This window comes from Neolamprologus multifasciatus, chromosome 20, assembly GCF_963576455.1.
Source record: "Neolamprologus multifasciatus chromosome 20, fNeoMul1.2, whole genome shotgun sequence".
NCBI lineage: Eukaryota > Metazoa > Chordata > Actinopteri > Cichliformes > Cichlidae > Neolamprologus > Neolamprologus multifasciatus.
The window spans coordinates 27,040,039-27,064,987 of record NC_140458.1 but is presented as its reverse complement, the minus strand read 5'-3'; the positions used below and the strand labels follow the sequence as shown (position 1 = coordinate 27,064,987).

At 36.9% G+C, this 24,949-nt stretch overlaps 2 protein-coding genes across 4 annotated transcripts; both read right to left on the bottom strand.

Annotated features, from left to right (window-relative positions):
* Nucleotides 1-25: 25 nt before the first annotated feature.
* Nucleotides 26-12,585, bottom strand: LOC146495077 (uncharacterized). 2 transcript variants are annotated; one of them, XM_085146692.1, is made up of 7 exons: nt 11,886-12,585; nt 9,186-9,242; nt 8,894-9,087; nt 8,604-8,771; nt 8,292-8,387; nt 7,712-7,843; nt 26-500 (listed from the first exon to the last, which is right to left on the bottom strand). In XM_085146692.1, the coding sequence occupies exons 3-7, from the start codon at nt 8,993-8,995 to the stop codon at nt 279-281; spliced, it is 720 nt and encodes a 239-aa protein (XP_085002818.1). In that variant the 5' UTR covers nt 8,996-9,087; nt 9,186-9,242; nt 11,886-12,585; the 3' UTR covers nt 26-278. The 2 variants fall into 2 exon arrangements, with proteins under 2 accessions (XP_085002818.1, XP_085002817.1); XM_085146691.1 differs by lacking the exon at nt 11,886-12,585 and having other exon boundaries at nt 9,186-9,791.
* Nucleotides 12,586-18,706: 6,121 nt separating this feature from the next.
* On the bottom strand, nt 18,707-22,870 carry LOC146495076 (uncharacterized). 2 transcript variants are annotated; one of them, XM_085146699.1, is made up of 6 exons: nt 21,970-22,870; nt 20,850-20,906; nt 20,560-20,748; nt 20,270-20,437; nt 19,955-20,050; nt 18,707-19,508 (listed from the first exon to the last, which is right to left on the bottom strand). In XM_085146699.1, the coding sequence occupies exons 3-6, from the start codon at nt 20,659-20,661 to the stop codon at nt 19,194-19,196; spliced, it is 681 nt and encodes a 226-aa protein (XP_085002825.1). In that variant the 5' UTR covers nt 20,662-20,748; nt 20,850-20,906; nt 21,970-22,870; the 3' UTR covers nt 18,707-19,193. The 2 variants fall into 2 exon arrangements, with proteins under 2 accessions (XP_085002825.1, XP_085002826.1); XM_085146700.1 differs by lacking the exon at nt 21,970-22,870 and having other exon boundaries at nt 20,850-21,334.
* Nucleotides 22,871-24,949: the final 2,079 nt, after the last annotated feature.

Sequence of the window (24,949 nt, the reverse complement as noted above, 5' to 3'; positions counted from 1 at the left end):
TGCCTCAGATGCACAGCATGATCGCTGAATTTGCAAATGGATTTATTAAAGTAATTATGGTTCAAAAAGCTTTACATGAATCAGCAACATGTATTAACAATGTCAGAGTTTTTCAAAATAAACCATTGTTCAACATTGTTATTGTATGTTTGAAGCACGTTAAGTCAAAGTCATAAACATGAGCCTCAATGCTCACACAGCCCCATCCTTTAAACTGTTAAAATAACTTCACGTAGCATGTGAATGAGTACAAACATGAGGTTTAATCCAATGCACTGTTACCAAATAATAGTCAAGTTGTTCATGTCGTTGGAGAGATCTGTCTTTGACGGGTACACCACCTTCAGGTTCCCGTCCTGGTCGACCGTTCGCACCTGCTGGATGATCAGCTGGCTGGAGGTCTCGCTGCTGTCAGCGGGCACCGGTGGACCACCCCCTTCTCCATCTGACCCCGCCTCTTCCTGATGCTCTGCTGTGAACTTGTTCAACTCTGCCATTTTCTGCAGAGAAACATGAACTGCCTGTTAAATGTGTGTATGCAATTTTTTTCGATTGTTATTTTACCAAGAAGTCCCTCAGAGAGAGATCAGATCACCTCAAAAGTCTATACAAAACACCCCATAATGTAAAAGTGAAAAAGGTTGGATTTAAATTCTTTATAAAAACTAAAAACACATTTGTATTCACAGCCTTTGCCATGACACTCAACATCTCATTGAACCCTGATGGAGCTTGAGAGGTTTCCCCAAAGAATAATGAGAAAAACTATAGGTTACTTGAGGCTGTAATTTCTGCCAAAGGTGCTTCAACAAAGTATTGAGAAGAGGCTGTGAATTATTTTATACACGTTATATTTTTGTTAGGTTTTTTTTACTTTCAAAAGATTTGCAAGGACTTCAACCATTTTTTTCCCCAATTTGACATTTTTATATATTGTATGTAGAATTTTAAGAAAAATTAATTTGTCCATTTTGGAAAAAGGCTGGAACTTGATGCGCTGCATAACACTCACCGAAAATTTCTCCTTTAATAATTTTTTTATAATGCCTTTACATTAAATAATCAGCCTAAGCATGGAAAATTTCAATCCTTCTGCGAGGTGTGTAGTAAGAAAACGCCAATTATAAGGTGCAAATACTGTGTAACACTACAAAACTGCTTCACAGACACACACACACACACACAAAGGTGCTTCTTAATGTCACTGATCGTCTTTGTTTTCTTTGATTCATTCTACTCAAAAACCTCTACTAGGAATTTAAAGCACTTCATGTCACAGCACTGACTCCTTTTTGTATTTAAGCAGTTCTACAATTAAGAAAGTCTGGCTTTGTACACTGCTCACAGGTTGCAACACCTTTCTGAGCTCTCTTCTTCATTTCCTCCAAACAGTACCGCTCATGACAAGGTGTTAACAGCCTAGAAATACCACTCAGGAGAAAAAATTAGTGGACTTTGCAAACTGCAAAAAAACTGATTCTGTTAAACAGATTTCCTAAACCAGATGTGTGTACCATCATCAATCCCCATTCCTGCCTTACCGGTAGCATTACCCTCACAGTGTCAGTCTACTAAAAGGTTTCCCATTAACTACCAAGCACATTACCATGACTGAGGCTTTCACTTGCTCAAAAACATTCCCCTTAAATTTACTTAGAACTGAACCTTCAATGAGTTTCCTCTTGCTACCCTCAGGACACTGTTTTTCCTTCAGGGTCTCTCTAACAAGTATTACAGTCAGAACTGTGCATCCTTGTCTCATGTTGTGATACAGAGATAAAATATCATTCGCTAAAGAAAAGAGCAGTGCTCAGGACAGAACAGTTATCAGTCATGTGCTTCATGCAAAATTTGCATATATTGAATTTCATATTGATCCTCTGAGTGTAATCGTACATTTTAATCTGAATTTATCAAGAATTTATAAAATACACTAAACACAATAGGTTGTCTTTCTTTACTTTGCCCTTGTTCTTGTGCAGCACCACATCTCAGCACATGCCCCTGTCGGTTCTATTCTACTTTTAAATTGCTGACTATTTCAATTGAGAACCTAAATGACGGGGACCAGTGTTTATTGTTACATATCTCCATTTTGAATGTGACAAGTCTATCATTTCCCTGTTATGCAATTGTTAAAGTTTAGGCTTTTTCCTCTATAAAAGTTAATTGACTTTTTACAGTGGCCTGCTATGGTTAATAATAACATGTTCAGTCATGAGTGAAATCAAAGCTTTTCTTCACTTTAGCATTTGACATTCCCAACAATATAATGCGATGTGATACGTTAATCGAAACACAGCTAATAAAACACAGTTTCCTTAATGCAAACATCAGTAACTCAAAATTAGCAACCAAAGGGTTAAGTCTGCAGTTCACACTCATGTGAAGCTACAGCCTCCCCCTTTAGTCTCTCTTATCCTCCTGCTCCTGCAAAAACAAAACAAAGCAAGACAAAACATCCACCCTTCTTTTACAGGCTGGGTGAATTGTTTGTGGACATTTACTAATCCTAAAGTCGGTACCGTTTTTGTCTCAGTATCAAGTCAGTTAAAACTTTTAGTCGTCAGTCCATCACAGTCCAGTCACATGCATACCTTCACACACATTCATACCAGATATTGCTGATAATGGAGTCTCACACGGAACCTATTCGAGTATCCATCACCAGCAAGATGACGTCATCATTTTAAAGGGAAAACAGTTCCTTGTTTTTTTTTGACTGGATTGACTCGCTGCAATCCTTTTAGGCTCAGGACTTCTCATGTGATCAATGTCCCATATAAGTGAATTTCTCCCAAGCCCATTATAATCATGGAGAAAAATACTTTGCGACTGTTTTCAGTAAGAATATTTTATAGCGCTTTAAAGTTCAATCTCTCAGGCCTGGATTAAAGAGCTGATTTATTAAATCAGGAACTCACAAAATACCAAAATATCACCACCGGTGGATTACACCTCTCAGATGTTCTTATTTCAGTGCACTGTAACAAAAGCAAAAACAAACTTAACCAATAAAATACTAATAAAGTAACAAATACTGGGGCCCATTGCAAACATGTCCAAGCATAAAACCATCTTTCTCTCTCTTAGAGAAAGAAAACAATCCAAACCTCACTGATAAAATCATATATATATATATATATATATATATATATACACACATATATACGTGTATATATATACACGTATATATACGTATATATATGTGTATATATATACACGTATATATATATGTGTATATATACGTATATATATATGTGTATATATACGTATATATATATGTGTGTATATATATATATATATATTTTTTTATATATATATATATATATATATATATATACACACATATATACGTGTATATATATATACGTATATATATGTGTATATATATACACGTATATATATGTGTATATATACGTATACATATATGTGTGTGTGTGTGTGTATATATATATATATATATATATATATATATATAGGCAGCACGGTGGCACGGTGGTTAGCACTGTTGCCGCACAGCAAGAAGGTCCTGAGTTCAATTCCAACATCAGGCCGGGGTCTTTCTGTGTGGAGTTTGCATGTTCTCCCCGTGTTTGCGTGGGTTCTCTCCGGGTACTCTGGCTTCCTCCCACCGTCCAAAGACATGCAGCTTGTGGGGATAGGTTAATTGGATAACCCAAATTGTCACTAGGTATGAATGTGAGTGCGAATGGTTGTCTGTCCCTGTGTGTTGGCCCTGCGACAGACTGGCGACCTGTCCAGGGTGTACCCTGCCTCTCGCCCTATGACAGCTGGGATAGGCTCCAGCGCCCCCCGCGACCCTGAAAAAGGATAAGCTTAAGCGAATGGATGGATGGATATATATATATATATATACATATGTGTGTTATGAATGTTAGGAAATTATTATATATATATAGAATGATCTTCTGAATATATAGAACGAAACTTGAATATATGCAATGATCTTCTGAATATATAGAATGATCTTCTGAATATATAGAACGAAACTTGAACCTGAATATATGGAATGATCTTCTGAATATATAGAACGAAACTTGAATATATGGAATGATCTTCTGAATATATTGAATGAAACTTGAATATATAGAATGATCTTCTGAATATATAAAATGAAACCTGACGTCACGGAGGCGCTTGCGCCATCTAGTGTTTTCCTTGTTTGTAACTGCGAGGAATGGCATTATGAGCCAGTCTGCACGGAATCTTGTGGCTCAAATTCTAAGTAATGAGGAGCTAATTAACACCCTGGCAAATGCATGTTCTGGCCAACCAAATATTAGTACCAGTGTACTGCATCGTAGTACTGATGAAGAAATTTATTCACTGTTTCATCGTGGAAGACCAAATGCAGTGAACTTCTCCGGTCAGATAGCCCCTGGTTAACCAGCTAACGTTATGGAGAACGTGCATTCCACTTTACAGGAGTTCCCCACAGCGGGTCCCATCTACAATGTTAGACCTTTCACTCGAGAGGGCCCAAGGCAGAAGAGTTAAGAACGGCACTAAATGCACTGAAATTACTAGTGTAAGGTTAATAATTGGCCGTAAGTTTCAATTGCTAGACTAAGTAAACAAAAATATCACAGTAAAAAACAGTGTGCAATAGACTCACAGCGTGTGATTGTGGAGACTAAACTGTGCACAACAGTTAATTTGTTTAATTGTGGAAACATTCCAGCCCTGGGTTTTCTCCAAAGCCAAGCCTTGAGTTCATCACTAACTGCAGATTTCCTGTGACCAATACTTGTGAAAATATCCTTCGTATACCAGTTCATGTAGTGTACACTACTTTCAAATCAGACATGGATTTTGCAATACAGAATTCACCAGGATTTGGAAGAGCATGATGTGTATTCTCAAGGTTTGCAGAACTTATGAGGATTTTGTTTTTGTTTTTCTATTTTGCATATGCATGTTTAATTTTTTTGTTTCTTGTTAATGTTGTTAACCCAGCTTCAGATTATCAACCTGTCCAGGGTGTACTCTGCCTTTCATCCTGTGGTAGCTGGCAACGCAGATAGGCTAGCAATGCGGATAAAAATAAGCAGAAGAGAATGGATGGATGCATTTGGTTTCAGTTTATACATATGAGGCATATTTTGTTTTTGGATTGTAGTTTATCTGTTTTCCTGCCTTTATGGCATGTTGTATCTCTGTTCTCTGATATGACCCATAGTAACATTAGATTATTTAGTACCCCTGCAGGGAGCAAAAGAATATGCTACAACTTCTCTGTTACATAGAATTCAATTTTCTCAAATGCTTCCTGTGTCCACCTATTCCACACAATGTAAAATGTCAGTGGTGATGTCATAACACACAGGTTTATCAGCCATGTTTTGTATTTCAGATACCTTTGTTTATTTTTTTAATAATATAGCTAGATGTGGTCATTGAAAGATCTGCCACCCAGAGCAACTTTTCTTTACATCTTCAAATGAGATGAGTTAAGCTTTATTTCAGTGTCCCATTTGAACATTTATGCTTTACATTGAAATTCATATTAATTTTCACTTGATTCCTAGATTAACTCACAGGTTTAAATAATAGTTTTTGTTAGGTTTTGGAAAGGTTTTGAAAAGTGTGATAGTAACCCTAATGAAAAAATATTTAACGGTATCTCCAACACTGCCAGCAAGTTGTCTATAAATGTGACAGACATGAAATATATAATAATATATAGCTGAAATATGAACATTATATCATCATCGCACTATATGACATTGCATTCTTATCAAATAATGATACTACTACTACTACTACTACTACTACTAATAATAATAATAATAATAACTGTTAAACATAAACCTGGTTTACATTCTTTAGGGAATGTTTAAGGATTTTGTTTACTTGATTAGACAGGCACAATTCATGTTTATTAACAGATAAATTAGTACATCATACCATGATATGTAACATATAGTGTGACATTTTTTTACTGTGACAAGTATGGTTTGTCATGAAAGAAAAGTATATTTAAACACTTTATTTGACTACTTTTATGATTTAAATGGCACAAAGGAATATGAAGATAAAACCAGTCTTATCAATCTTTACCTAAATAATAGCTTTGGAACTTTTTCACAATTTTTAGTGTCTGGCACCAAAAACATTTTCTAATGAACACAACCAAATTTACTAATAACCGAAGCATCTGGCATGCATTATCAGAAGATCATTCTATATATTCAAGTTTCATTCTATATATTCAGAAGATCATTCTATATATTCAAGTTTCATTCTATATATTCAGAAGATCATTCTATATATTCAAGTTTCATTCTATATATTCAGAAGATCATTCTATATATTCAAGTTTCATTCTATATATTCAAGTTTCGTTCTATATATTCAAGTTTCGTTCTATATATTCAAGTTTCATTCAATATATTCAAGTTTCATTCTATATATTCAAGTTTTGTTCTATATATTCAGACTTTGATTGTAATATATATATAATATTTTCCTAAACGGCATTCCATACTGTATATATATATATATATATATATATATATATATATATATATATATATATATATATAAAAAAATGTGTGTATATATATATATATATATATATACATATATATATATATATATATATATATATATATATGTATATGTGTATATATATATATATATACACATATACATATACGTACACACACATACACACACACACACACACTGTAAACCCGAATAAGTTACCAGAACTCAAAAGTCAAATTTTTCCAGAACACAAAAGTTTGGATTACATGGTACTTGTATCTTTTGAGAATGGTCAACTCAAATATTTGCAGTTAATATGACTGAAAGTTTCAAGTTTACAAATTCAAAGGAATAAGTTCACAGAACTTATAGAAAATAAGTACACAACCACAACATTTTTTATGTTAACAACACTCAAATGTTTATTAGTTTGTGTTGTCATTATTTTAAGTACACGTTAGTCAAATATGTTGATTACTTGATACTTAAAAACATGTGACCCAAAATTTAAAATTTTTGAGGCAATTGATTCATGAAATTAAAAATAATTAACAAAAACATTTATAAATTAAAATAAGTAGACCAAAAATTGTTTAGTCAGGAAAACTGTCAGTAATAAAAAATAATGCCAAATAATAATAAATAATATCAAAATGTGCTTTTGGCTCTCTGGCTAATATCTGAATAAGGCAACAGGGCAGCAATTTGAGTGAATTACAATGCTATTTGTTTTACATTAACCAGTATCAAACAGTGAAATTTAGGTCATCTTGCGCAGCCCACAATGTTTTAGAAATAGTATTACGAAAAACATTAAAACATACAAATACAAAACATTAGTGTTGCTTTGCATTATGTTAATGAGAACAAAGGCACGTTGTATAGTTTGGACCTATTGGCTGAACACCTGTAGAGTAATGCAATAACGTTTTGAGGCATTATTTAGAAAAAAGGAGAGCACTTTGAACTAGCCTTTTATAATGCTTCACCCTGCATCCTTCTTTCAGATGAGTTCCTACATAACCAAGTCATTCTTGAGGGTCTGTAACCTGGGTGACAGTTTACCACTTTCTAGACCAAGTAAAATCTTTTGAGTAAATTCTAAAGTGTTGGTCGGGGCTTTGAGGTAGCTGAGGTGAAGTGCATAGATCAGTCCAAACATTACCAGGAAGGCTTCACCAAATCTGGGGAGACTGACCATGGCATCACTTTCAATGACGACAGAGATTTTCACAGGTTGGTAGTGAACTGGACTTGTCGTGTCATGGTCGCTGATGACAGTGAAGAGGGCCACTTCAACACCATCAAGCTCCAACTCATCAGATTCGTCCTGAATGAATGAAAAAGAGATACTAATCACAATCTAACCCAAGAAATACAACAAACGACATATAATTTCTCATTTTACCAACTCCCGTTGAGATCCAATACCTCTTTTACAAGGGAGACCTGGGTCTCACTGTAAGAGGTGAAAAACAGAAGATCCATGTTCTGCACACATAAATCAGCTAATTCACCAGAGAATCAAGTGGTGTGAGATAGACTGAAACTAAGCTAAAGGAAATACACAGGAAAATGTTTTACTAAACATCTTATCACTTTCAACAAAACACCAATTCAGTTCATTCGTAGTGAGGAGACAGAAAAGACCATACATGGAAACCGTATGGGTAGACTAAACAAAGGTAAGTCCAAACAGTGCATCCAAATACATGTTTGTACTTTGATGCACTGTTTATATACACAGTAGTATCTGTTAGATACTTAAGGACACTCACAGTGCAGGTTCTGAAAAATCCAGAGACATCCTCACGCAGATAGACAGGAAGGGCGTGGAGAACGGTAGTGTGCTTGGTGTGGATATCATGGATTTCCTATTGCCAGATAAAAACAGAATTGTATATACTGGTGAGTTTACTCAACAACAACAACAACAACAACAGTCAAATCAGAACATATGTCCACAAAGTCAGACAAATAGCAAACACAAAGTGGACTAATAGCAAAATTCAAAACGCTCATTTAAATCATTAAACCTGTCCAATGTTCCACTGGTTCAACCTATGAAATGTGTAACAATCTATTATTACCTGTTCATCGTGAATTCTTAGAATTTCAGCCAGGGCATCTGCTGTCTTCCCAGTTTTTGATGCATTCTGTCTGAATAAGGTCATCAGTCGAGGAAGATGGCGGTCAAGTCCAGCGTAGAATGTATTGGGCAGGTTCTGATTTGTAATCCGCTGAAACTCTGCATACAACTACAGCAGAAGGACAATACAGTTCAATTTGAAGAATCTCGCACACCTTTATAAAGCAGCAAAAAGCTGCCACATGAGTAAGAATTACAATTTTCATTTTAAAGAGAGCTGATCCATATTACCTCAGACTCCATTTTTAGAGCAGGCCAGAGGTCCAAGAGCTCCTTCAGTGGCGGGCAGGACATCACTATGGTTTGTCTGCGCAGGGGAAATGTGGTCTCCATCAACTTTCTAATGAGGGGCAGGTTCTTCTCAGCCTTCTTGACTTCTTCAACAACTGCTTGCCTCAACTGGTCAAGGCTTGAAGGATCCTTTCCTTGGGGAAAGTTTGGTTTTTTAGGGGTTTTTAAGACAACTCGAGAGAGAGAGCGAGAGCGGTGATTGGTAGAAGAATTCACAAACAAAATGAATTACCTGGTATCTTTATCACATCCCCAGTTCTCTTCCTTGACTCGGTCTTAATTCTTGAAGCTGGAACAGAGAGATCCAAAGGCATAAACTGATGAACAATTAAAAAGCATCCAAACGGTGACAAATTATAAATACTTATTATAATTATACATTTATAATTTTTCCCTGTTAATGATCTTTTCATTTAATCCCCAAAGTGTGAATGCATCTCTAGTCAAGATACTAAAGCCATCGAGCAAATATTACAATACTGAAGACAAGCAGCAGCACTTGAACTTTAACGGCATGGTTAAATTAACAACAACGCCATTTCTACAAACTAAAGCCTTACTGATGAGAGGTTCCCCCAAACATATGTTATTTGAAATTATTTAATGTGCATACACAGTTAATGTCAAAAATGTCAGGCTCCTCATCACTGCTTCTCTCTCCGAACGATTCTGGTTGTTTTGATTGACAGGTTTGTTTTTTAGGACCTTAGTGATCCAAGAGTGCCAATTGGTTGGCAGAAGTTGATTGACAAGTGATTCCACTAATTAGGCAAAGTGAGAGGAGACGATGCGTGTGCAGTGCTCTTTCATTGGCCCTCTAACTCTGGCTTGTGAACAATGTGGCTTGTCAGAGCAGGTGTATTAGAAGGATGAGTTTCCCGATCATTCTACTGCGTAAAGCAGGGGTGTCCAAACTCCGGCCAACTGCGGCCCGCGATCCATTTTTAATTGGCCCGCAAGTAATTTTATAAATAGAATCGAATATGGCCCGCACTTCAACTTTTGCTTGAGTTTATTGCACTTCTTAGTTTTAACACCAGGGGGAGCTACTGTCGATCGAGGCAGTTGCTCCACCAAAAAGGACAATCACAGAAGAAATTTAGCCCAAGTTAGTTACTAAACATGGCAGAACCAAAGAAGCGAAAGGTAGAAAGTGAATGCAGAAAATTTCAGACATGGTCGGAGAGTGAATATTTCTTCAAAGAATTCAAGGGGAAGTGTGTCTGTTTGATCTGCACTGAAATTATGGCAGTTATGAAAGAGTATAATGTATGACGTCATTATGAAACCAAACATCAGGCCTATGCATCCTACACTGGTGCTGAGCGAGAGCAGAAATTAAAGCAAAGGGTATCTCTCCTGCGGGGTCAGCAACAGTAATTTTTTCGTGCTCAAAAGGTCCAGGAAAAGGCTACAATAGCGAGCTATGAGGTCGCCCAACTCATCGCAAGACATGGCAAGCCTTTTTCAGATGGAGACCTCATAAAACACGGCCTCGTTAAAGTCACCGAAATAATGCGCCCGTCAACAACGTCAGCATGTCCAGAAATCCAGTTGCTGAAGACTTGTCAGCCAACATTAAACTGCAACTGTCTGATAAAGCTGTGCTTTTGATCTTTACTCCATCGCATGCGATGAGAGCACTGATGCCACAGACACCGCACAGCTGCTATTTTTTTGCGGGGAGTGGACGAGCACTTTAGGTGAGTAAAAAATATATTCCACAGTACCCGTGTGTTAATGTGCAGGTACACATGCTTCAAATATCAATAATGCGCATCAATTCTGTCACTACCCTGCTTTTGCACACCACTTTCTTATATGCGCTTTTCTTGTTAACACACAGAGTACACACCGCTGTGCACTGCCCACGTACACGCAAAGTCAGCTGATCTCATCTGATGCAGATTTGCTCCTTGATCAAGTGACATTTGTCTGGATTTTTGGCACGAGTGGCGATCAGCACCGCGGCTGGATGTCCCGATTTACATACCCAGCGCAGCTGATACTCACCAGAATAATTTACTAAAATTATATGCACTCCTGTTATTAAGTCCAGTTCAGTCTGTTAATGTTGATAACAGTTTCAAACGAACGTTAATAGGTGTGTTGCTAAGCCTAATAACTTAAATAACAAACTTGAAATGTGCCCGTCCCATTTCCCCTTTATTGTTTTTTCCTCAGATTTCTTCTGTCTAAGAAGAAATCTGAGGCTGCTGTTCTGAGAATGAGCTACCAAAGCTTTTTCTGAATAAATCAATAAAGATCCATTTATGGAAAGCTGTGATGAAGGCAGTTTTGTCTTTAATTATATTCAACAATATAATATATTTGAGCACTTGTAAGTGATTTTTCTAAGTTTAATACACTAAAGTTAAGGTTATATACCTAATTTCTAGTAAGTGGCCCAGCCCCTCCTATATTTTTATGTATGTGGCCCTCAGTGAAAAAAGTTTGGACACCCCTGGCGTAAAGTGACTGATATATATGTAAAAAAAACACCTATCGAGACCGTCGCTCAAACGCCTAATACACCTTCACCACTTATTCGCACATATAATTTAAAATATAGTGGCTTGAAAGCACTCTCACTGCAGACAGGTATCTCCGCTGTGTAACTGCAGGGACAACGGGCTTGTTTGGACTCAACTATTCTGAGTCATGAGAGGGGGTTTAAAAATTTAGAGAGATTAAAACACTTTGTTTCATACTAGGCCACCGGGCGCCACCTCTAGAACAAGTAGTATCTAACTTTTTAAACAGCCTGCGACCCTCATTACAACAACTTAATGCTAGCTCTGCAAGCGCAAAGTTTCCTTCGGGGAGAGCAGCAAAGCACATAAAAAACACTGACCGGACATTTCTGCTATTCTTTAATACAACTAAATATTCGTATTTTAACAATAAACTAATATCAACATTGAAAACTTACTGTAAGTCCAGTGATGCTAGTTGCTGCCGTTAGGTCCTCTTTCTCCAGTCATCCGTGTTGCCTCTTTGGTGCCGTTTCCCGCCCATATACCTTTACTACTTCTGTGTTTCGTATTTTTTTTCCAAATAGCGGTAAACGATCAGTGTATAATGCTCATTAGCGCCGCCTTCCGCTTCGGAGGGTGAATCAGAGATTAACTCGGAATAAAAATTGATTCCTGCAGCTGCTCAACACTTACGGAAAAAATTAAAAAATATATATATAGGATACATTGATAAACAATGAATATTAAAATAAATACATTTTGTCTTCCACTAATGCATTTAAGACTATTTGATTTTACTTATTTGGTGAAACACTTTGAGATTTTATTGTATTTTAGCATGTGCTACATAAATTAAGTTTATTATTAAATCCTACCTACTTGAAACAACAAAAATAACAGAACTTTACCATTCTTATATGTCCTAACTTAACTGTGTTACGTTGTGCTTAAGTTATGATTTTAAGTGATGCTTACTTAATATAGAAATAGTTCAATTCAATCAAAAATTATTAGTTTCATTTACTCAAAAAGAAGAACATGTTACACGAACTTGACATATTTAAGTTAACAGAACTTTTTAAAGACTTTGAGTATACACTACTTAATCTATTTAATTACTTTGAACATTCGGGTTTACAGTGTACGCACGCACAATTAATTCTGAACTAAGCCAGTTATTCATTAAATGACTGTTCAGTACAGAAGTGAAGCCCAATAATCATGATTTCACAGTCACAAATGAACAAAAGATTTTGTCCTTCATTTCTGTCAAACAAAGCTGTATGAAATGTTGCCTAGCAACCGGGTTGCCTAGCGACCGGGTTGCCTGGCAACCACCTAGCCTAGCATCCGCCTAGCAACTGGGTTGCCTAGCAATCGGGTTGCCTAGCAACGGAGGCTAGACGTCCCATTTCACAAGCCTCTCACTTCCGGCCTTAGTGGTCTTTGAGTACGCGGCACTTGTGGACCGTTAAGGCTGCGTACTTTAAGGCTGCAGACCCTGAATTGGGATACAGCCAACATGTCTTGAAGTTCTCCAGAAGCCTGATAATGAACTAATCATTTGTTTCAGGTGTGTTGACCCAGGGTGATATTTAAAACTTGCAGGACACCGGCCCTCAAGGTCTGGAGTTCGACACTCCTGCTCTAGTGTATACTCCTCTCTGTGGTTTAGATATTATTTTATTACTATTATTTGTTGTTTAAGGCTGTAGAGATTGGATTTTACTGTTCCCTAATTGTTGTTGTTTTTCGTTTTGTTTTTTCGTTTTGTTTTTTTTTTCACCAGGGGGAATCTTGTCTTCACATACTTTTGAGTTTCAAGGGGTTCTGCCTAATTATTACTCTTTTCTAGTTAACATTTAGAGCTGGAAATGTTAGATGCAAAAAAAAATTTAAAAAACAAAAAAACAAAAAGGAGATTTTAATGACTGCAAACAGCATCAAAATTAAAACAGGGAGATGAAGATACAGCCACAAAGTGACACAAGCTAAAGGGGGAAAAAAAGCAGAACAAACAACCATCTGAAAATGACACGTTGAAGGCTGCAATAACGCCACTACATGGTCTACTGGATTAAATGGTTCATAGTTTTAAATAAAAGAAGGAAGGCTGAATGATCTGGTCAAAGCATGGTTGAGACGTACAAACAAGCAAGATGTGCAGAAGACATAACAAGGACATCTGCTGGACAAGTGGGACTAATGCAAGATTAAAAAGAAATTCAGCTGTGACTGATGTCTTAATACTGATTATCTTCTGTATGGACGACCATGTCCATCATTGTAAAACACAATAAATTAGAGAGATTAGAAGGCTGAATAATCCTTTAATGTTTGGTTAGATTCTGTATATGCTGCACAAATTATATCTCTAAAAACAGGATAACATGTGTTGGACTTTTGGGACTCTGTTAGAGAGTCTTCCCTCACACACACATAAACACAGAGATAATTCAGACAAGAGTACTGTTAACCTTACAGTTATTATAGATGAAGCTCTGGACAAATATTAAAATCAAAGAAATCATCAGAAGCTGCAATGATGGTAAATGTAAAAGTTAATAACTAGCAAGAAATCAACAATCACAATCATTTATTTTTTTGTTACAGAATCCAACTTTTAATGCTTCAAATTATGAACTCCAGTCAGTGCTATATGTCTAGAAATAAAGATTTTTAATGTATTGTAATGTAATGTATTGTACAGTCCAAGTACATATACTGAGTAAGTGACCTGGAAACCTGGAAGGTGACTCTAACGCTTGATAGGAGGAGCAACATGTGAAACGACAGCCCCTAAATGTTTGCTTACAATGTCTTCTTGAAATATACTTGTGTAATTGTGTCTTAAATTATCTGTGTCTTTAAAACAGATAAACCTATGCTTTTATATTAACATTTTTTTAGACGACTAAAAAGGAACAATAACTAAAAGGTGTTTCTCGTAGTCCTGTCAGTCTATAGTCTGTGATAAATGTCTTATAAAAATAATTTATGTGCCACAGCTGTGACTGTCAAAAATTATCTTAAATAAATACAATGAACTTTGCAAATTCTTCTTTAAGCTGACTGTCCACAGATACGCTATCAAACCTGAGATCAATATGCCAGATCTGCAAGTTTTTTTAAGTGAAGTGAAAAAGTGGGTAACTGAGGAAACTCACAGTTTTGCAAAACACCCCAAAAACATGTTTTCAAGAAAATTATAAAAGGAAACTTGAGTCTATTTAAACCTGTTTAGAGCAGATGATTTACTTTCTTTTTTACAAACATATAAACTTCATAGAAAAAGTAAGGTAACTTATATTTGAGCAATCATTTCTTTGCTGTCACACGCCTCTCCCCTACTCTGGCTCTAGCCCCTTGCTGCCAGAGCGAAGGTAGCTTAGACGCAGCGGAGCGGAGGTGTAAGTGCCTGGCTTAAAACAGGACATGTTAACTGCATTTAACCTTCAGTTGCTCTTTATATATTTAGGTAGGAGTCAGACCATGTTTCCTTTTAGCTGAGAAACATTACACCCAGGTAACCTGCAGTGTTGAAAACGTGTTTTCCGACGATGTTTGCTACCCTACAATCCGTCCTGCTCTGTAGTAAAATCAGCAACATTTGACCGTCCTGTTGCTCCCATTGAAATTTATGCAGCCTATTTAAAATCTAAAACTTAAAATTGTCCGTAGCCTACTGTTGTTGCCACTGTCCTGTTTGAAATGGAATGAGAGAAGTTGGTTATTTTGTCATATGTGCATGTGCCGATATTAAACCCAGGAACAACATTCAGGTAAAAGTGTAAGAACAAATGATCCGTCAATAAAGGATAATGTTGGATCAGTGTTTATATCTTTTATTAGATGTTCATGTGGTTTGGTTATTTGCCTTTTGGTTGAAAGTAAACTGTAAGAGGACTTTTTTTTATTAGTGATCTTAATAATATATTTTTTTCATATTAATGTAATTTTTTCATCTAATTGAATACAATCTATTTGTGTATGATTGTCAGTCCAAAGAGGGAGAGAGGAGGAAAGAGGGGAACGTGAGGAGAAAGTACAAGGTCAGGAAGAACCAGGTAAGAAAACAGACAGGGAATAGTGACAGGCACAACAGAAACTGTTAAAATGCTTGAGATAGTTCACCAAAACTGATTTGCCAACCTCAAGGTGAGGCAACATAGGTTAAAATAAAAGAAAAAAATCTGCAGAGCCATAGTAGTATCTGCAGTAAAGATCTTTTCATACATTGTGTACATTGTACCATAGTGTCACAATACGGCTGTGTGCAGGCAAGAGTAGGACCCAAACGCAAACTCGCAGAGACAAAAAGTAAACTCAGCTTTATTGCTGGCGTGGTGTGGGACACGAAAAACAATACAAAACTAAACCAGGAAAACTAAAGCACAAGGCGCCAGAGGGAAAAATCACACAGCTATAAGGGAGAACGCAACACTGACAAAGAGAAACATGGGGCTTAAATACACTGAGGGATAACGAGGGGGAATGAGCCACAGGAGGAGAGCACAGCTGGGAGTAATTAGGCAGGACGAGACAAGGGAAGCAAAACTAGAAACATTAACATAGGACAGACTGTGAAAGTAAAACAGGAAACACACTGACGGAACTCAAGACATGTAAACTTAACAGACTGGGGAGACAGAACATAGGGACCTGAAACATGGAACAGAAAGGCACAGTAGACACAACATGAACATAACAACGCCACAGGGGAAGAGTAAAAAAAAATGCAGGAACACAGGAACTCTTTCAAAATAAAATGGGAAACATAATGAAACGCAAACATGACAACATAAGAAACACAGACATGAAGCACATGAAGGACAAGGGAGACTTAACAGGGGTTGGACACACAAGGGCAATCTAATAAACAAATGAACTTAGATAACCTAATGAACAAAATAAACTCAAACTTAAAACGCTGGGTCAAAAGACCCAGAATCATGACACATAGGCAAAGTTGCCTCCATTTTTATAATTTTTTATCAATATTTTCTAGATTTGTACATTTCAAGGACTCTATTTTTGGAGTGTATTTTTATATATCTGTATTGTATTATACATACACATTAAAAGTGAATCTCTGTCCAAGAAATGCGCTCAGTTTACTTCTTACTCACTATGATCATCATTCATCATAAATGCACCAAGGAGACAGTCAGAGGGAACTAGGGACAACTGGAGACATTTAAGGATGCAGGGACTGACAGAGACAGGGAAGAAGTCTCATCGTGACGAGTAAAGCCATCTTGCCTGGCTGGGCAGCTCTCTGGGTGCTCAGCCCCTCCAAAGCTCTGATCCTAGAATCGCCCCTGGTACAACACATTATGGAGTATGCTTCTGCTGTGAGGTCCCGCCTCCATGTACTTCAGTTAATCGCCGGAGGGGTATATTTATAAATAATATTATATTAGGGAAATTTTCCTATACATATTTTTGACCTGGGGGTAGAATTGATTGTGAACTGGAAAGGGAAAATGAGATGATGAGATGATGAGATAGCCTTTATTTGTCAGTTGCAGGTCTTTTGCCCACAACCGAGATGACAGACCTTGCCGACTGTACATACAATACACAAACATCCCATTGGGGAGACAGGTCAGGCCTATGCTTGAAAATGCTTATGAACTTGCAAATTACAACATGATGCATTTAAGGTAACCCTTTTAAACCTTTATTTAAGAAGAAAATTTGTTCCACTGTGCGATGGCCGAACCTGTTTCTTTTCATGGAGATAATTTCTCCTGCCTTAAGGAAAATCCCCTCACATGGAACAGAAGAGCCTGGAGTGCAGAAAAACTGGTAGAGATGCAGTTATACAGTCTACCTGGGCCTCACAAACTATCAGCTAAAGAGGATAAATAAATTAAATTGCTGCACATTTTGCAGACTAACAGTTTAAGATTATTTAAAAAGTAAAAAATATTTTTTATAACATTAAATGTAAAGAGTCAAATGGGAGTCTTTCTAAAGTTATTTAATTATATTTATATTTTAAAAAGCAGATTTTTGACATTTTAAGTTTTTCCCATTTTCAGATAAATTAAACACGCACAATACAAAGGCAAACAACAAGAACACAAAGCTACCTACCCGATTGACCAAAATCAACTCAAAATACTCCCACATGACAGAAACTCTTCTATTCCTCGCTCACTCCAAATCTCTCAGTATAAATATCAGTGGTTTGCTATCTGTCACCATCAAAACACTCCACAAATCCCGCAAATGATTCACTTCCTTATAAACCAGTGAATCAGACACCGAAGCAGTTAGGTTCTAAATGAAGCTTCAGACGTCACTGATCACGTGACTCTGGCCAAACGAATCAAGCTTCGACACAGTGCTTCTGAAGCAGTGTGTTGAATTTTTTTGACACACGCACAATTAATTCTGAACCAAGCCAGTTATTCATTAAATGACTGTTCAGTACAGAAGTGAAGCCCAATAATCATGATTTCACAGTCACAAATGAACAAAAGATTTTGTCCTTCATTTCTGTCAAACAAAGTTGTATGAAACGTTGCCTAGCAACCGGGTTGCCTAGCGACCGGGTTGCCTGGCAACCGCCTAGCAACCAGGTTGCCTAGCAACCGCATAGCAACCGGGTTGCCTAGCAATCGCATAGCAACCGGGTTGCCTAGCAACCGGGTTGCCTAGCAACCGGGTTGCCTAGCAACCGGGTTGCCTAGCAACGGAGGCTAGACGTCCCATTTCACAAGCCTCTCACTTCCGGCCTTAGTGGTTTTTGAGTACACTGTAAACCCGAATAAGTTACCAGAACTCAAAAAAATTGAGGCAATCGATTGCCTCAATTTCTTAAAGCTGATCAACTCAAAAGTCAAATTTTTCCAGAACACAAAAGTTTGGATTACATGGTACTTGTATCTTTTGAGAATGGTCAACTCAAATATTTGCAGTTAATATGACTGAAAGTTTCAAGTTTACAAATTCAAAGGAATAAGTTCACAGAACTTATAAAAAATAAGTACACAACCACAACATTTTTTATGTTAACAACACTCAAATGTTTATTAGTTTGTGTTGTCATTATTTTAAGTACACGTTAGTCAAATATGTTGATTACTTGATACTTAAAAACATGTGACCCAAAACTTTTGAGGCAATTGAGGCAATTGATTGCCTCAATTACACTGAGTATCGGTAACTTAATATGCAAAAGTCATAAACATCTGCCATTGAACAGTATCTTGCCTGCTCCCTTTTAGCACATTATGTTGAAATTAAATACATTTTTAAAAAAAATATTAAATAAATTAAAAATAATTAACAAAAACATTTATAAATTAAAATAAGTAGACCAAAAATTGTTTAGTCAGGAAAACTGTCAGTAATAAAAAATAATGCCAAATAATAATAAATAATATCAAAATGTGCTTTTGGCTCTCTGGCTAATATCTGAATAAGGCAACAGGGCAGCAATTTGAGTGAATTACAATGCTATTTGTTTTACATTAACCAGTATCAAACAGTGAAATTTAGGTCATCTTGCGCAGCCCACAATGTTTTAGAAATAGTATTACGAAAAACATTAAAACATACAAATACAAAACATTAGTGTTGCTTTGCATTATGTTAATGAGAACAAAGGCACGTTGTATAGTTTGGACCTATTGGCTGAACACCTGTAGAGTAATGCAATAACGTTTTGAGGCATTATTTAGATAAAAGGAGAGCACTTTGAACTAGCCTTTTATAATGCTTCACCCTGCATCCTTCTTTCAGATGAGTTCCTACATAACCAAGTCATTCTTGAGGGTCTGTAACCTGGGTGACAGTTTACCACTTTCTAGACCAAGTAAAATCTTTTGAGTAAATTCTAAAGTGTTGGTCAGGGCTTTGAGGTAGCGGAGGTGAAGTGCATAGATCAGTCCAAACATTACCAGGAAGGCTTCACCAAATCTGGGGAGACTGACCATGGCATCACTTTCAATGACGACAGAGATTTTCACAGGTTGGTAGTGAACTGGACTTGTCGTGTCATGGTCACTGATGACAGTGAAGAGGGCCACTTCAACACCATCAAGCTCCAACTCATCAGATTCGTCCTAAATGAATGAAAAAGAGATACTAATCACAATCTAACCCAAGAAATACAACAAACAACATATAATTTCTCATTTTACCAACTCCCGTTGAGATCCAATACCTCTTTTACAAGGGACCTGGGTCTCACTGTAAGAGGTGAAAAACAGAAGATCCATGTTCTGCACACATAAATCAGATAATTCACCAGAGAATCAAGTGGTGTGAGATAGACTGAAACTAAGCTAAAGGAAATACACAGGAAAATGTTTTACTAAACATCTTATCACTTTCAACAAAACACCAATTCAGTTCATTCGTAGTGAGGAGACAGAAAAGACCATACATGGAAACCGTATGGGTAGACTAAACAAAGGTAAGTCCAAACAGTGCATCCAAATACATGTTTGTACTTTGATGCACTGTTTATATACACAGTAGTATCTGTTAGATACTTAAGGACACTCACAGTGCAGGTTCTGAAAAATCCAGAGACATCCTCACGCAGATAGACAGGAAGGGCGTGGAGAACGGTAGTGTGCTTGGTGTGGATATCATGGATTTCCTATTGCCAGATAAAAACAGAATTGTATATACTGGTGAGTTTACTCAACAACAACAACAACAACAACAACAGTCAAATCAGAACATATGTCCACAAAGTCAGACAAATAGCAAACACAAAGTGGACTAATAGCAAAATTCAAAACGCTCATTTAAATCATTAAACCTGTCCAATGTTCCACTGGTTCAACCTATGAAATGTGTAACAATCTATTATTACCTGTTCATCGTGAATTCTTAGAATTTCAGCCAGGGCATCTGCTGTCTTCCCAGTTTTTGATGCATTCTGTCTGAATAAGGTCATCAGTCGAGGAAGATGGCGGTCAAGTCCAGCGTAGAATGTATTGGGCAGGTTCTGATTTGTAATCCGCTGAAACTCTGCATACAACTACAGCAGAAGGACAATACAGTTCAATTTGAAGAATCTCGCACACCTTTATAAAGCAGCAAAAAGCTGCCACATGAGTAAGAATTACAATTTTCATTTTAAAGAGAGCTGATCCATATTACCTCAGACTCCATTTTTAGAGCAGGCCAGAGGTCCAAGAGCTCCTTCAGTGGCGGGCAGGACATCACTATGGTTTGTCTGCGCAGGGGAAATGTGGTCTCCATCAACTTTCTAATGAGGGGCAGGTTCTTCTCAGCCTTCTTGACTTCTTCAACAATTGCTTGCCTCAACTGGTCAAGGCTTGAAGGATCCTTTACTTGGGGAAAGTTTGGTTTTTTAGGGGTTTTTAAGACAACTCGAGAGAGAGCGAGAGCGGTGATTGGTAGAAGAATTCACAAACAAAATGAATTACCTGGTATCTTTATCACATCCCCAGTTCTCTTCCTTGACTCGGTCTTAATTCTTGAAGCTGGAACAGAGAGATCCAAAGGCATAAACTGATGAACAATTAAAAAGCATCCAAACGGTGACAAATTATAAATACTTATTATAATTATACATTTATAATTTTTCCCTGTTAATGATCTTTTCATTTAATCCCCAAAGTGTGAATGCATCTCTAGTCAAGATACTAAAGCCATCAAGCAAATATTACAATACTGAAGACAAGCAGCAGCACTTGAACTTTAACGGCATGGTTAAATTAACAACAACGCCATTTCTACAAACTAAAGCCTTACTGATGAGAGGTTCCCCCAAACATATGTTATTTGAAATTATTTAATGTGCATACACAGTTAATGTCAAAAATGTCAGGCTCCTCATCACTGCTTCTCTCTCCGAACGATTCTGGTTGTTTTGATTGACAGGTTTGTTTTTTAGGACCTCAGTGATCCAAGAGTGCCAATTGGTTGGCAGAAGTTGATTGACAAGTGATTCCACTAATTAGGCAAAGTGAGAGGAGACGATGCGTGTGCGGTGCTCTTTCATTGGCCCTCTAACTCTGGCTTGTGAACAATGTGGCTCGTCAGAGCAGGTGTATTAGAAGGATGAGTTTCCCGATCATTCTACTGCGTAAAGTGACTGATATATATGTAAAAAAACACTTATCGAGACCTTCGCTCAAACGCCTAATACACCTGCACCACTTATTCGCACATATAGTTTAAAATATAGTGGCTTGAAAGCACTCTCACTGCAGACAGGTATCTCCGCTGTGTAACTGCAAGGACAACTATTCTGAGTCATGAGAGGGAGTTTAAAAATTTAGAGAGATTAAAACACTTTGTTTCATACTAGGCCACCGGGCGCCACCTCTAGAACAAGTAGTATCTAACTTTTTAAACAGCCTGCGACCCTCATTACAACAACTTAATGCTAGCTCTGCAAGCGCAAAGTTTCCTTCGGGGAGAGCAGCAAAGCACATAAAAAACACTGACCGGACATTTCTGCTATTCTTTTCGACACGCACCCAAAATACAACTAAATATTCGTATTTTAACAATAAACTAATATCAACATTGAAAACTTACTGTAAGTCCAGTGATGCTAGTTGCTGCCGTTAGGTCCAACTTTCTCCAGTCGTCCGTGTTGCCTCTTTGGTGCCGTTTCCCGCCCATATACCTTTACTACTTCTGTGTTTCGTATTTTTTTTCCAAATAGCGGTAAACGATCAGTGTATAATGCTCATTAGCGCCGCCTTCCGCTTCGGAGGGTGAATCAGAGATTAACTCGGAATAAAAATTGATTCCTGCAGCTGCTCAACACTTACGGAAAAAATTAAAAAATATATATATAGGATACATTGATAAACAATGAATATTAAAATAAATACATTTTGTCTTCCACTAATGCATTTAAGACTATTTGATTTTACTTATTTGGTGAAACACTTTGAGATTTTATTGTATTTTAGCATGTGCTACATAAATTAAGTTTATTATTAAATCCTACCTACTTGAAACAACAAAAATAACAGAACTTTACCATTCTTATATGTCCTAACTTAACTGTGTTACGTTGTGCTTAAGTTATGATTTTAAGTGATGCTTACTTAATATAGAAATAGTTCAATTCAATCAAAAATTATTAGTTTCATTTACTCAAAAAGAAGAACATGTTACACGAACTTGACATATTTAAGTTAACAGAACTTTTTAAAGACTTTGAGTATACACTACTTAATCTATTTAATTACTTTGAACATTCGGGTTTACAGTGTACGCACGCACAATTAATTCTGAACCAAGCCAGTTATTCATTAAATGACTGTTCAGTACAGAAGTGAAGCCCAATAATCATGATTTCACAGTCACAAATGAACAAAAGATTTTGTCCTTCATTTCTGTCAAACAAAGCTGTATGAAACGTTGCCTAGCAACCGGGTTGCCTAGCGACCGGGTTGCCTGGCAACCGCCTAGCCTAGCAACCGCCTAGCAACCGGGTTGCCTAGCAACCGCCTAGCAACCGGGTTGCCTAGCAACCGCCTAGCAACCGGGTTGCCTAGCAACGGAGGCTAGACGTCCCATTTCACAAGCCTCTCACTTCCGGCCTTAGTGGTCTTTGAGTACGCGGCACTTGTGGACCGTTAAGGCTGCGTACTTTAAGGCTGCAGACCCTGAATTGGGATACAGCCAACATGTCTTGAAGTTCTCCAGAAGCCTGATAATGAACTAATCATTTGTTTCAGGTGTGTTGACCCAGGGTGATATTTAAAACTTGCAGGACACCGGCCCTCAAGGTCTGGAGTTCGACACTCCTGCTCTAGTGTATACTCCTCTCTGTGGTTTAGATATTATTTTATTACTATTATTTGTTGTTTAAGGCTGTAGAGATTGGATTTTACTGTTCCCTAATTGTTGTTGTTTTTCGTTTTGTTTTTTCGTTTTGTTTTTTTTTTCACCAGGGGGAATCTTGTCTTCACATACTTTTGAGTTTCAAGGGGTTCTGCCTAATTATTACTCTTTTCTAGTTAACATTTAGAGCTGGAAATGTTAGATGCAAAAAAAAATTTAAAAAACAAAAAAACAAAAAGGAGATTTTAATGACTGCAAACAGCATCAAAATTAAAACAGGGAGATGAAGATACAGCCACAAAGTGACACAAGCTAAAGGGGGAAAAAAAGCAGAACAAACAACCATCTGAAAATGACACGTTGAAGGCTGCAATAACGCCACTACATGGTCTACTGGATTAAATGGTTCATAGTTTTAAATAAAAGAAGGAAGGCTGAATGATCTGGTCAAAGCATGGTTGAGACGTACAAACAAGCAAGATGTGCAGAAGACATAACAAGGACATCTGCTGGACAAGTGGGACTAATGCAAGATTAAAAAGAAATTCAGCTGTGACTGATGTCTTAATACTGATTATCTTCTGTATGGACGACCATGTCCATCATTGTAAAACACAATAAATTAGAGAGATTAGAAGGCTGAATAATCCTTTAATGTTTGGTTAGATTCTGTATATGCTGCACAAATTATATCTCTAAAAACAGGATAACATGTGTTGGACTTTTGGGACTCTGTTAGAGAGTCTTCCCTCACACACACATAAACACAGAGATAATTCAGACAAGAGTACTGTTAACCTTACAGTTATTATAGATGAAGCTCTGGACAAATATTAAAATCAAAGAAATCATCAGAAGCTGCAATGATGGTAAATGTAAAAGTTAATAACTAGCAAGAAATCAACAATCACAATCATTTATTTTTTTGTTACAGAATCTGACTTTTAATGCTTCAAATTATGAACTCCAGTCAGTGCTATATGTCTAGAAATAAAGATTTTTAATGTATTGTAATGTAATGTATTGTACAGTCCAAGTACATATACTGAGTAAGTGACCTGGAAACCTGGAAGGTGACTCTAACGCTTGATAGGAGGAGCAACATGTGAAACGACAGCCCCTAAATGTTTGCTTACAATGTCTTCTTGAAATATACTTGTGTAATTGTGTCTTAAATTATCTGTGTCTTTAAAACAGATAAACCTATGCTTTTATATTAACATTTTTTTAGACGACTAAAAAGGAACAATAACTAAAAGGTGTTTCTCGTAGTCCTGTCAGTCTATAGTCTGTGATAAATGTCTTATAAAAATAATTTATGTGCCACAGCTGTGACTGTCAAAAATTATCTTAAATAAATACAATGAACTTTGCAAATTCTTCTTTAAGCTGACTGTCCACAGATACGCTATCAAACCTGAGATCAATATGCCAGATCTGCAAGTTTTTTAAGTGAAGTGAAAAAGTGGGTAACTGAGGAAACTCACAGTTTTGCAAAACACCCCAAAAACATGTTTTCAAGAAAATTATAAAAGGAAACTTGAGTCTATTTAAACCTGTTTAGAGCAGATGATTTACTTTCTTTTTTACAAACATATAAACTTCATAGAAAAAGTAAGGTAACTTATATTTGAGCAATCATTTCTTTGCTGTCACACGCCTCTCCCCTACTCTGGCTCTAGCCCCTTGCTGCCAGAGCGAAGGTAGCTTAGACGCA